The 13,066-nt window shown below is 41.4% G+C and overlaps 1 protein-coding gene across 1 annotated transcript in view; it reads left to right on the top strand.

The window, feature by feature from the left end:
- Positions 1 to 12,544, top strand: part of SEC24C (SEC24 family member C) — a 31,233-nt gene extending 18,689 nt beyond the window's left edge. Inside the window, exons 11-23 of the mRNA XM_008945870.1 lie at positions 1,332 to 1,456; positions 1,733 to 1,924; positions 2,862 to 2,955; positions 4,151 to 4,267; positions 5,333 to 5,503; positions 5,861 to 5,957; positions 6,234 to 6,379; positions 6,853 to 6,991; positions 7,761 to 7,879; positions 10,012 to 10,191; positions 11,051 to 11,242; positions 11,667 to 11,756; positions 12,202 to 12,544. Coding sequence (XP_008944118.1) covers positions 1,332 to 1,456; positions 1,733 to 1,924; positions 2,862 to 2,955; positions 4,151 to 4,267; positions 5,333 to 5,503; positions 5,861 to 5,957; positions 6,234 to 6,379; positions 6,853 to 6,991; positions 7,761 to 7,879; positions 10,012 to 10,191; positions 11,051 to 11,242; positions 11,667 to 11,756; positions 12,202 to 12,342 — 1,803 coding nt within the window. The 3' untranslated portion in view covers positions 12,343 to 12,544. The remainder of the gene's footprint in view (positions 1 to 1,331; positions 1,457 to 1,732; positions 1,925 to 2,861; positions 2,956 to 4,150; positions 4,268 to 5,332; positions 5,504 to 5,860; positions 5,958 to 6,233; positions 6,380 to 6,852; positions 6,992 to 7,760; positions 7,880 to 10,011; positions 10,192 to 11,050; positions 11,243 to 11,666; positions 11,757 to 12,201) is intronic.
- The last annotated feature ends 522 nt before the right edge of the window (positions 12,545 to 13,066 follow it).

Here is a 13,066-nt window from a genome sequence, read left to right as displayed (position 1 = left end):
TTGTGGAGCTATATAAGGAGTTACAGCTGCTGTTACCTTAGCAGTTCTGCAGGGGAAACTCTCTTGCAGTAGTCCTTGGGGCAGAAGGAGAATGTAGGAGAGATTCAATAAAAGTACAATAGTAACAATGCAATTTGCCAGTTGTTGCCCAAGACTTTACCTGTTGAACTGAAATTTTAAACATGGCCATGTATTTGTTAAAAATACCTAAAACATAAAAATACTCTGTGTGTGTGGTGTTTTTTTTTTTTTTTTCTGTTAAAACCATAAAAATACTGTGGAAATACATGTCAATAATGGTTCATTTTTAAATTAAAGATGTAAATAATTAACTTATAAGCAATAGGAAATGTATGTGCAAGGTGGTTATTAAACCAACTTATGTCTCTACTGAAATAAACGAGTTCTTATTTATGAGTTCTTCCTCAACATGAGGAGAATTTCTTTACTGTAAGGGTTACAGAGCACTGGAACAGGCACCCCAGGGAGGTTGTAGAGTCTCCTTCCATGAGGACATTTAAGACCTGTCTGGATGTTTGACCTGCCCTAGACTAGATGGCCCTGCTCTGGCAGGGGGGTTGGACTTCATGATCTCCAGAGGTCCCTTCCAACCCCTAACAGTCTGTGATTCTGTGGAATGCTGGGAAAATAGGTGTCTAATTGTTGCAACTTTATATTAGTACCTTCAGGTGCCTCAGCTTTACTTTAAGTTAAGGGAAAAACCAATTATCTTGTTTCTAACAGCAAAAGAAACATTTTTAATTCCAATGAGATGCTATCTTTCCAGCGTTTTGAAAGTTCTTCTGTTTTCCTTTTTTTGTTTGGTCGTTCCAATATGACATATAGACTTCAGAAAACTGTTGACTGAAAGAAGTTTTTCTTTTCCAAAGCAAAGCTGATAATTAAGTAAAATGAAAAGGCTGCAGTTCTCAGAGAAGGAAAATATTTTGCTTTATATTGATGAAATCACTTATAATAAGTCTGGTCAGATTCCAAAGTCTTGAGAACTGGCAGGTAACTTCCCTGTCTACTTTCCCTATCTGGCCTTGTTATGTAAATGAATGATGTAGTTATAGCTAACATGTTCTCCACTGAGCAGTGTCAAAATCAGTCTAGGGGATGTGATACCAGGCAATTTCAAAGGCAGTGTGGTTACATGTCTGTTAGTTGGGCAGGTATGGGAGAATGGTCTGAAGAAACAGCTACTGCTCATGAGTAGAAAGTACATGAAAGCTATTAGTTTTGACCAGCATTCATTTGTCTGTGTTAGAGAGCTGTTATGTGGGCTGCATTACATGGCCTTAATGTGAATTCTTCCCTCTCTTCTACAGAATAACAAGTTTCCCAGTCCACCTGCTTTCATCTTCATGATTGATGTGTCTTACAATGCTGTGAAGAGTGGTTTAGTGAGGCTAATATGTGAAGAATTAAAGTCACTCCTAGATTACCTGCCCAGGTAGGTATATTGTGTACCACTGTAGTCAGTCAAAGTGGGAGAAACTGCCACTTTTTCCCTTTAAAAAGAAAAAGCTAGAAATTAAAAAAAATAAATTTATAATCCCATCAAGCTTTTCTTCACAAGAATGCCAAGTGGAACACCTTACTGGATACCCTTCTAGGTGAAGATAAATTTTCCTTCCTTTCATTTTTTCCCATTATCCCTTAGTGTGTTGGGTTCTGTCTGACAATTTCACTATCTACTTAGATGTGAAGGCAAGTATGTCTCTTGCAGGGAAGGCACCATGGAAGAATCAGCCATTCGAGTAGGCTTTGTCACATACAACAAAGTGTTACACTTCTATAACGTGAAGAGCTCGCTGGCACAGCCACAGATGATGGTTGTCTCAGATGTGGCAGATATGTTTGTGCCACTTCTGGATGGCTTTCTGGTGAATGTGAATGAGTCCAGGACAGTTATAACCAGGTAACAGAAACTGATTTACAATGTGTGTAGTAGACTTCTCTGGTAGATTCAAGTGTTGCATGGTTAGTTGTCATCATCTGTGAGTCACTCCATTTTTTAACTTCCTATATCCTTTGAGATTAAGCTGGCAAAGTAAGATGAGAAAATTCATGGGATAAGGGTGTATTTGGCTTATAGTCCAGCTTGGCAGTCAGTATATATGAGGGGATTTAGTGCAGAAGGGCATTTCTGGGAATTAAATGTAACACGGCTAGAATGGTGCAGAGTGAAGGTCATAAGGATACTGAATCCCTGTCTTTAAGGCAACTGCCTAAATAACTGTAAACTGAGACAACAAGGGCATTTAATTTTGTTTCCCTGGAGAAAAGTTAATGAGTGGAAAAGATAAAATCTAGAAGGAAAGAAAAAGAAATTAGCAAACTTTGGGCAATTTATTTAACATGATACTGGAACTGTAATTAAACTATGATGTGTAGCTAACTACATCTAGCACTGCATGTTTTTAAAGAAAATTTCTAGACTGTTTTGTAGAGCATTAACAAGCATAAATATAAAATTGGGAGCTAAATCTGTTCATCTTTGAATAGGACACAAGATGCTTTGCAAACAATGGCCAAGTGTCACTAGTCTTTCCTAGGAGTTTACTTGCCAGTGTATTGAAAGGGAAGGAATACAGAAGAGCTACTGGAGTAGGCATCAGTTGACGCTATACAGAAAGCACTGAGGATATGGATGAGAGAACCCAGGGAAGAATAACAAATCATTGGGTTTTTACAGATGAATTATGAGATGCTAAATATTGTTAAAATTATGCAAATTTACAGTTATGTTAGGGTCTTCTGTTTAAACCAGCTCAGTCTCATAGGTTGACTGCAACTTTGTGGCTTTTACAGTTAAATGCGATCTTGAATTCCTCCTTTTCCTTGTTCTTTCCTAGTTTGCTGGATCAGATTCCAGAAATGTTTGCAGACACAAGAGAAACAGAAACTGTTTTTGCACCTGTGATTCAAGCAGGGCTGGAGGCGCTGAAGGTTAGTAAATGCATTGTCATGCCAAATTGTTTTCAGTGAACTCTGAAGTTCACCTTCTGTTAAGACACACCAAAAAGACACGGGTTAAGCTTTTCTTAAGTCTCCTTGTGGTAGATGTGCTACATGTAGGGAGCACATGGCTCATTTTTCAAGTGAATGTACCTCCAGTTCTGTGTAGCTCTCTCTCTGTTCCCTAGCCAATTTTTTTTTTTCCCCAATAGTTTTTGCTCAAAGTACAAGACATGTGGCTTACTCTGTTACCTGGCTGAGTTTTGCTTTGAACCACTTACAGAACCTACCAAAAAAAAAAAAATAAAAAAGAGCCCTTTCAACATTAAAATTGAGTGTTGAAGTCTTGTCATGTCTCATTGACAAGTTCTGTAACATTGTGTCTTTCTAATCCTGTGCTTGAACTTCTGGTACCATCTTAAATAAAGGGAAAGAATGCAGTTTGTTGAAGTTGCCCACAACAGTGTGCTGCATAAACCTTTCCTGAAGTTCTTCCATTCTGTTACCTCATTCAGATAATTGCATGCATGATCTAACTCAGACTGGTATATACTAATCAAATTGATTGCCTCTATGATTCTGTCCAAAACTGTTCATATAGCTCTATTTGTCATTTAAGTCCTTAGAAGTGTCTCTTAAACTCAGTTTTCATGACAGTTGTTCAATCAAGAAACAATGTCAATTACTTATTGATTGTTTACATTCTGCATGTGTCAGAGAAAGCCTACTAAACATCAGCTAGTGTTGACATAGGTTATTGATTTAATGATCTGTTGGAGCTCAGTTACAACATCCTTCACCATTTCTGTGACTCTTCCTCACAAATTCAGTAGCTGCAGATCAGAGAAGAAAGCAGTCTTAAAACATTTGTGTAAAACCTTTTGCAGCTAAGTCCTGCTTACTGCTCTCTGTTTCCTTGGAGCCAGTCTTTTTCTCCCTGCCATGGAAATAGCACAGATCCAGTAGAACTGGAACTTGCTTTTCTGTAACTGCCCAGTGAGGTATGCTCCCTGTGTTGGATACCACTGAAGTAACCAAGTGGTCACTGAGCCTGTGTGTCTGATTGAGAGCCTTCCTGACATAAAGAAGTGATGAGAGTGCTTGAATACTTGTTCATATTACACAGATTTCCTTACAATTTTTGGAAATGTTTCTAACCCGTGCTATTGCACCCTCTTTCCTGCAGGCAGCTGAGTGTGCTGGCAAGCTCTTCATTTTCCATACCTCTCTGCCTGTTGCAGAGGCCCCAGGGAAGTTAAAGAACAGGGATGATAAAAAACTGGTCAACACAGATAAGGAGAAGGTAATGACTTGTATGATACATACATAACAGGTCTATATTATACTCTTTATGGGCTAAAATAACTCTGAAGCAACATTTGAAAAATTACAAGGGTAGGATGTAATGTAACCATCCAGTGTTTTTTAACATTGCACTTTTATCTTCTTTTCTCATGCAGAGCTGTGTAGACTTAACATCATAAGGTTAGCTCTGGTATGAGAACAAAAAGAGATCTGTATTCTCAAATGGGATGAAATACCATAGCTGGGTTAAAGTAAATGTGTTGAGTTTATAATTAAAGCATTGTGTGTAGTAGTTTTCCTAGCATTGAACAGTTCTTCAAAGGCAGGCTCAGGAAGAGTTTATATGATCCTTATTTCCCTAATGAGAGACTTAAAGTATAAAAGTAACTGCATCCAGTTCTGGAGCCCCCAGTACAAGAGGGACATGATGCTGCTGGAGCGTGTCCAGAGAAGGGCCACGAGAATGATCCAAGGGCTGGAGCAGCTCTGCTGTGAGGACAGACTGAGAGAGTTGGGGCTGTTCAGTCTGGAGAAGGCTCTGAGGTGACCTTATTGTGGCCTTCCAGTATCTTAGGGTGGCTACAAGAAAACTGGGGAGGGACTTTTTAGGCTATCGAGTAACGACAGGACTAGGGGGAATGGGGCAAAGCTGGAAGTGGGCAGATTCAGGCTGGATGTGAGGAAGAAGTTCTTCCCCATGAGAGTGGTGAGACCCTGGCATGGGTTGCCCAGGGAGGTGGTTGAGGCCCCATCCCTGGGGGTCTTTAAGGCCAGGCTGGAGGAGGCTCTGGGCAGCCTGATCTAGTGGGAGGTGTCCCTGCTCATGGCAGAGGGGTTGGAACTGAGGGATCCTTGTGGTCCCTTCCAACCCTGACAGATTCTGATCTGTTTTAGCAGAGGACTTAGTAGTGTTGGCTTAATGGTGGGACTTGATGATCTTAAAGGTCTCTTCCAACCTAAAGGATTCTATGAGTCTAAGTGTATCGACTGGGATTATAAATTGTATCTTAGTTTCCTTTTCGTACCACAAACTTGTGATCTCATCTCTGACTTCCTTTCTTAGACTTTATTTCAACCACAGACAAGCTTTTACAACAACTTGGCCAAGGACTGTGTGGCCCAGGGGTGCTGTGTTGATCTGTTCCTGTTTCCAAATCAGTATTTGGATGTGGCAACATTAGGTGTGGTAACTTACCAGACAGGAGGCTCCATTTATAAATACGCGTATTTCCAGGTAAGAGTGGCATCCAGCTAAGGCTGGTATTGGATATAAATAATCCTTTTGTTAAGAGCTCTTCTTCATAGCGTGAGGCATAGTGAACAGGCAATTCTTTAGAAATAAATTGCTACTTAAATTTCAGGATTTTTACCAAAATGATTTAGTTAGCTTTGTCTTTACAGGAAATGTCTCTATTAATAACAAAACCAACAACAGGCCAAGCTATGTTTTATGAGCGGGGCACTGAACCCTGTGTGATGGCTGATGTTTAGAGTAAGACTGCAGGAGATGGTATCTGTTTTTAAATTACATAGTGGTTTATGGAGCAGCTCTCAGGGGAGTATGAAACTTGAATTATTGTTTGTGTTCTAGCTGGAGACAGACCAGGATAGATTCCTGAATGACTTGAGAAGAGATGTCCAGAAAGAAGTGGGATTTGATGCTGTAATGAGAGTGCGCACAAGCACAGGTGGGTGTTAGCGTGAATGAGACTTAAAAAATAGACCATTTCAAGTATGTCATATAGGAAGGAACAGACTTTTCCCTAATTTAAAACATACTGAGACTAGACTATGCAAAACCCTCTGCTACAACTTTGAAATTCTGAGACTGAGCAAAGATCCCTGGTGAAATCTGTCAAGACAACTTAGTGTCAACAATGACAGGATTTTCAGGGCTCTAAAGGCTGTCTTGTTATTCTGATGAAAATTGTGGTTCATTTGTGTTTTTTTTTTTTCCTTTTTAGGTATTCGAGCAACTGACTTTTTTGGAGCTTTCTATATGAGCAATACAACTGATGTAGAGATGGCAGGTTTGGACTGTGATAAAACAATCACAGTGGAATTCAAGCACGATGACAAACTGAGTGAAGACAGTGGTGCACTCCTTCAGGTGAGAGGGGAGGCTTTCTAGGAGAAAGTGAGCTGACAGTTATAATTAACAAACCTGTGTCAAGGCAGAACCAAATCTCAAATGGAGAGAGTACCTCTTGCAGAAGGGGATGAGGTTGCTCTAAACTGAATTATTAGATGCTCCTTCAAGGAACTCTTAGCTCATTCTCTCTGTCTCTTAGTATACCCTTAAATTTTCAGTGTCCTTGTTCTCAGTCTCACTTAGATTGCTGCAAACTACAGTCTTATTTTCCAAGATCAGTTCCCTCAATAGAAACTTCTAACATTGCTGCTTACTGTCTTTCACTCACCCCAATTTGTAGCACATGCTTTTGGCTTACCATACAAATCTTCTACATAATTATCTTATTTAGTCATCTGAATCCTAGTTTCTAATGAAATATATTCAGACCCTGCCTTTCTCATTGGAGCAGGACCTCATTTTTCTCTATCTGGCCTTTTTGTCTCCTGCAGTGTGCTCTGTTATATACAAGCTGTGCAGGACAGCGACGACTCCGCATCCACAACCTTTCCTTAAACTGCTGCACACAGCTCGCTGACCTCTATCGAAACTGTGAGACGGACACGCTCATCAATTACTTGGCTAAATATGGTAAGAAAAATAGCAGTCTTTAACTGCTGTTAAAATGCTTGTTGTCATCCAAGGACTTGTTTGTTCTCTTTGCATCAAATGTCAGATGGCAGTCCTGATACTTCATTCATTTAGAGGAGCATAAAGCTGTGATGATAGTGCTGTTGCATAGGATGAAAGGTAGAGATAAGGGGTGTAGGCTTGTCCTTCATACAAATTCTTGTCTAATTTTTTTTTTAATAGAGGTTTGTATTGACAGCTGTGTGAATTCATCCTTGTATGTGTTTTTAGATCATTTTAGTTTGTTCTTTAACTGTTGCAGAATTTTGCTCTGGAGGTAGGAAACGATAGCCTGTGCTTATAGTCCTGGCTTAAATATCATACTTTGATGTACTGTATCCTATTTATTTACCCATTATAGTTTGCACTAAAAGCCTACAAATCCAGAGATTTATCGCCATTAAAGTGTAAGGAAAAGTCCATTTTCAATCCATTAAAGAAAGATGGCCAGGCTATAAGAGAAGCTTTTATAGTACACCATGCTTTCAAGTATTGCTAAGCATATCTTAAAGTACATGGGAGATAGAGAGTTGGAGAATATGTAATAATATGGTGTAAATGAGCTTCTTCAGATACTCAGTAGGAGTGTATTTTCTCTTTCCCACAAGTTTGAAGGGGAGGGGGAAAAAATTTTAATTGCTTTTTAGATGTACTTTGTGGAAGTAGTGTTGGGATTCTTACTGTTCATGAGCAATTGCTTGATAGCTGTCCATCTCTCTTCTCTCTGCAGCATATCGTGGAGTTCTGAGTAGTCCAGTGAAGACTGTCCGAGATGCACTGATCAGCCAGTGTGCCCAGATCCTAGCTTGCTACCGAAAGAACTGTGCTAGTCCCTCTTCTGCTGGCCAGGTAAACTCTGGTGCTTTCACCTGAATGACAGACTCGGGTATTAAAAGGTGATGAGAGCTTCATCCTACTTAACCTACTAAAAAAAAAGTCAGTTGGTTTGCTCAGCAGAAACTTGCAAAGAGAAGACTCAGGGAAGTGGAGAGACTGCAAGTAAAACTACAGTTGAGAATGGCTTCTTGGACATCTGTCTGAAGCCCAGGAAGCACTGCCTGCTCCAAGGAGAAGTTTTATGTTTCTTTTACAAGTCCATGATATAATTAGACAGCTTTCACTCCTCACAGATGTACAATGCTTTGTTGGTTCATGCAAGCCTTGCTTTGTCAAACATAAGCTTATTCACATCTGTCTCAAAGATTCCTCAAAGGAAAGGGTCTTTGCACAGGAGCTGGCCAGGCTTATTGAAAGGACTTCAAACTAGATTTGAAGGGGGAAAGGAACAAAACAACGTTTGACAGAGGACAGCCTGGGAGCAGCACACCAATGCCTGAGGGATGCTCTGCTAGTGAGGTCCTTCAGTCTGCTGTCTCAGTGGAGGAAGGAGACCCCTGCGGCAGCAAAGATGTTGGAAGCCACAAAACCCCCTGAGAATGGTCATGTAGAGGATAGGACTTCTGCCCATCAAAAGGTGTCAGGATCAGTAACCCACCTGAAGTGTATCTACACCAATGCACACAGCATGGACAACAGACAGGAGGAGGTGGAAGCCCCTATGCAGCTAGAAGACACCCATCTACAAGAAGGGCCACAAGGAGCATTTGGGGAACTGCAGGCCTGTCAGTCTCACCTCAATGCCAGGGAATGTTATGGAGCAGAACATCTTGAGTACCACTGTGAGACACATACAGGGCAACCAAGGGTTTAGGCCCAGTCAGCATGGTCTTCTGAAAGATGGCCCCTGCTTGACTAATGTGATCTCCTTCTATGACTATCTGCCTAGTGGATGAGGGAGAAGCTGTGGATGTTGTGTACCTGGACTGTAGTGAAACCTATAACAATGTTGCCCACAGTGTCCTTCTGGAGAAACTGGCTGCTCATGGTTTGGGCAAGTGTACTCTGAGTATTAAATGGCTAGATGGCTGGGCCCAAAATATAGTGAATTGGAGTTAAATCCAATTGGCGGCCAGTCACAAGTGGTGATCCCCAGGGCTCAGTACTGGGGTCTGTTCTCTTTAATAATTTTGTCTATGATCTGGACGAGGGGGTTGAGGACATCTTAAGTAAGTTTTCAGACAGCTGGGCAGGAATGTTGATCTGCTTGAAGGTAGGGAGGCTCTTCAGAGGGATCTGAACAGGCTGGATTGATGGGCTGAGGCCAGTTCTATGAAATTCAACAGTGCCAAGTGCCAGGTCCTCCACTTGTGCCACAACAACTCTATGCAATGCCACAGGCTTGAGGAAGAGTGGCTGGAAAGCTGCCCAGTGGAAAAAGGCCTGGAGGTGTTGATCAACAGCTGTCTGAATATGAGACAGCTGTGTGTCCAGGTGGCCAAGATGGCCAACAGCGTCCTGGATGTATCAGAAAGTGTGTGGCCAGCAAGACTAGGAAAGTGCTTGTCCCCCTGTACGTGGCACTGCTGAGGCCACACCTCAAGTACTGTGTGGAGTTTTTGGCCCCTCACTGTGAGAAGGATATAGAGGTCTGGAGTGTGTCCAAAGGAGTACAGTGGAGCTGATGAAAAGTCAAGAGAACAAGTCTTCTGAGGAGTGGCTTTTTAGGGTTGTTTAGCCTGAAGAAAAGGAGGCTCAGGGGAGACATTATCACTCTCTATAGTTACCAGAAAGGAGGTTGTACTGAGGTGGGGGTTGGTCTGTTCTCTCAAGTAACAACTGATAGGACAAGAGGAAATAGCCTCAAGTTGCACCAGGGGAGTTTTAGATTGGATTTTAGCAAAAACTTCTCCTCCAAAAGTTACCAAGCATTGGAACAGGCTACCCAAGGAGGGGATGGAATCACCACCCCTGGATGTATTTTAAAAATGTGTAGATGAAGTGGTTAGGGACCTGGTTTAGTGGTGGACTTGGTATGGTTAAGTTAATGGTTGGACTCAATGATCTTACATTTTTTTTCCAACTGAAGCGATTCTATGATCAGCACGACAGCTGACCAGCTTCTGTCTGCTTGTGACTTGTAGCTGATTCTCCCCGAATGCATGAAGCTGCTTCCTGTGTACTTGAATTGTGTGTTGAAGAGTGACGTCCTCCAGCCTGGTCCGGAGGTCACAACGGATGACCGCGCCTACATCCGTCAGTTAGTGACATCCATGGATGTGGCAGAAACAAATGTTTTCTTTTACCCCAGGCTTTTGCCTCTGGTGAGTACTTCAGGATATTCTTACCACTTGAGATTTGCTGTTGTCTTGACTTGTCATAAGTTCTTTTACCCCAGGCTTTTGCCTCTGGTGAGTACTTCAGGATATTCTTACCACTTGAGATTTGCTGTTGTCTTGACTCGTCATAAGAACTGGCATTTATATTTTAGTAAGGGGAAACAGTTTGAGAAGAATTTGGAATCTTGCCGTCTGTTGGGCTGCTTCACTTAATTGTGCTCAGTGTACCACTTGAGATTTGCTGTTGTCTTGACTTGTCATAAGAACTGGCATTTATATTTTAGTAAGGGGGAAACAGTTTGAGAAGAATTTGGAGTCTTGCTGTCTGTTGGGATGCTCAGTGATAGATGCAGTAATGCATCTTGTGAATTTGCTGGGGGATTTTTTTTCTAAGCTATGAGCATATGACTAGTGTCTGATAAGACACTTCTGACCCTTCCCTAGTGTTCTGAAAGTCCTAAAACTTATAGTACCTTTTATGTAGTAATTTTCGTCATTGCAGGATGACTCCACATACGATTCTGGCTTTTCAGTATTGTAGTTGCTGGAATAACACTAACTACTAATGATGTTCCTACTGCAGGAGGTAATATTGGAACTGCAGAGTAATTTGACAGAAGCCTTATGTTCTTTTCTGCTGAGCAAGAGTCTTTGATCTGATTGTGTCACATTCAGTAAGAAAACTAGGTGAAGGAAGGTAATACTTCAGGCAGAGCTGTTGCAGTTTTATGTGTCCTAGAAACAAGAAAACCATTGGGGTCTTAGTGGCAGAAATTTTCAGCACTTTGTAAGATGTTCTTATTTTATAACCTTTTGTTTTATTTTTTTATTTCACTCTGAACAGACCAAAGCAGATGTTGACAGTGACTCCTTGCCAGCAGCAATCCGGAACTCAGAAGAACGTCTCTCCAAGGGTGACATATACCTGCTGGAGAACGGGCTGAACATCTTTGTGTGGGTGGGAGTCAACGTGCAGCAAGGCCTGATCCAGAACCTCTTTGGAGTGTCATCCTTTGGTCAGATTAGCAAGGCCTTGGTGAGCTGGATGGCAGCGTGCGAACTCGTGTCGGTTGCAGTCACCACAAACTTTAAGCAATGAGAAAGCAGCTTGAGGAAATAGTATTAAATTTTTCAAACTAAAACCAAAGGAAGCACAGAGCTGCGAAACTAGTGGGAGTGTCCCTAGTCTGGGCATGTTGGGCATACTTTTGCCTAGCTTTATTTGACAAGCAACATCTCCACTGGCAGTGAGAACAGTTGATATGTAAATGCAATGAATACTTAACCATTAATTCTGATACCATGTTATACACTCTCTTAACTAGTTGAGGTCAAAGAGACTGTATTAGTGGGGGTAAGGATATTTCTACCCTTACGTGTAATATGATAAAACTACTAATTTCTGTTCAGTGTTGCTCTTCTTTGTGTGACTAATGGGTTTTGTATAACTTCCATTCCAGAGTACCCTGCCTGTCTTGGACAACCCCTTTTCAAAGAAAGTACGAGCTATTGTGGACATGCTTCAAATGCAGAGATCCCGCTACATGAAGGTAAAAACGTTGGTCCCCCATTTGTCCCTTTAAATCCCCTTCCCTTTCCACAGAGCAGGTGATGCCTGGTGATGCTGCAATGCTGAACGAATTCTGCCTGATCTCATAAATGTGATTCAAACAATTTTCAAGGATCTGAAAAAAAATGTATTGCTAGTTTTGGAGTTCTGTGCTTGCCATAGTTCTAAAATAAATATTTTTTTTAGCCCTATATGCTGTTGCACAAACTGTGTACATGAGCTTAACCCAGCTCAGTTACAGAAGTCAAAGCACATAAGCCATGTATGCTGAAATTCTTTTTTTTTTTTTCAAGTCATAGAATTCTATGATTCTATTTGTCTTCTAGATTTTTTTTGAGCTATTTAGCTCTTTGTTCTTTTTTCAAAGAGCATTAACTCTGTTAACTACTCACTGTTGGTTTTGTTCTTGTTTCTGGTTTTTGTAGTTGATAGTTGTGAAGCAAGAAGATAAGCTGGAAATGCTTTTCAAACACTTTCTAGTGGAGGACAAGAGCCTGAATGGGGGAGCTTCATATGTGGACTTCCTGTGTCACATGCACAAGGAGATTCGGCAGCTACTGAGCTAGAGGAGGGAGAGGTGCTGGAACTCAGCAGTGACATTTCAGTCTCCACTAATGACCTGATCAGAAGGCCCAGCGCTCTCAAAAAGGACAACATAGAAATCTGTACAATTCCATAATTTTTAATACACGTTGCATAAGCAGAAACCCTGTCAGCCTCTCCCAGTCCCGTATGAGAGATGAAAAAAATTTCCTGGTGAGGGCTAAAGAAAAAAAAAGGCCTTTGATACCAGGTCTTTTTCTTGCATCTAAATTGTTTCCTGTGCTTGGCAGGAGTTCACCCCCACCCCATGCTCGCTAATCCTGTCGTAATGAATGTAGGGGTTTTTTTCAGTTCGCTGTACATGATTCAACATTGAGTGAAAAAGAGATAACTCTTCAAAATTTCTGGTAGTTGCTGTGTGTTTGTATGGGCGTGTGTGCATGCTTCAAGTGTGAAGAAGATGCACAGGTGGGGAGAACAGGAGGCAGGTCAGGTGATGGGAGCTGGAGCAGCCAAACATTTTGTCTTCTCTTGAGGGAAACACGATGTTGCAGAGCACAGGTGGGTCATGTGGCTGTCCAAACCAGAAATCCATGGAAAAGGAAATGAATAGTAAGCCAGGAGGCAGCAGGGCAAATTTCTTTCCACAATCTTCCTTGTACTGCAAGTTGCTGTGCAGATCTGTAATGGAGTAAGAAATAGTTCAGTGGCCAACAATCAACAGCTTCTGAACAATGTAGGGGTAGA

Source organism: Merops nubicus, unplaced genomic scaffold, assembly GCF_000691845.1.
Source record: "Merops nubicus isolate BGI_N331 unplaced genomic scaffold, ASM69184v1 scaffold1158, whole genome shotgun sequence".
Taxonomy (NCBI): Eukaryota; Metazoa; Chordata; class Aves; order Coraciiformes; family Meropidae; genus Merops; species Merops nubicus.
The sequence above is the reverse complement of the archived record's forward strand: the minus strand, read 5'-3'. Positions and strand labels throughout refer to the sequence as shown.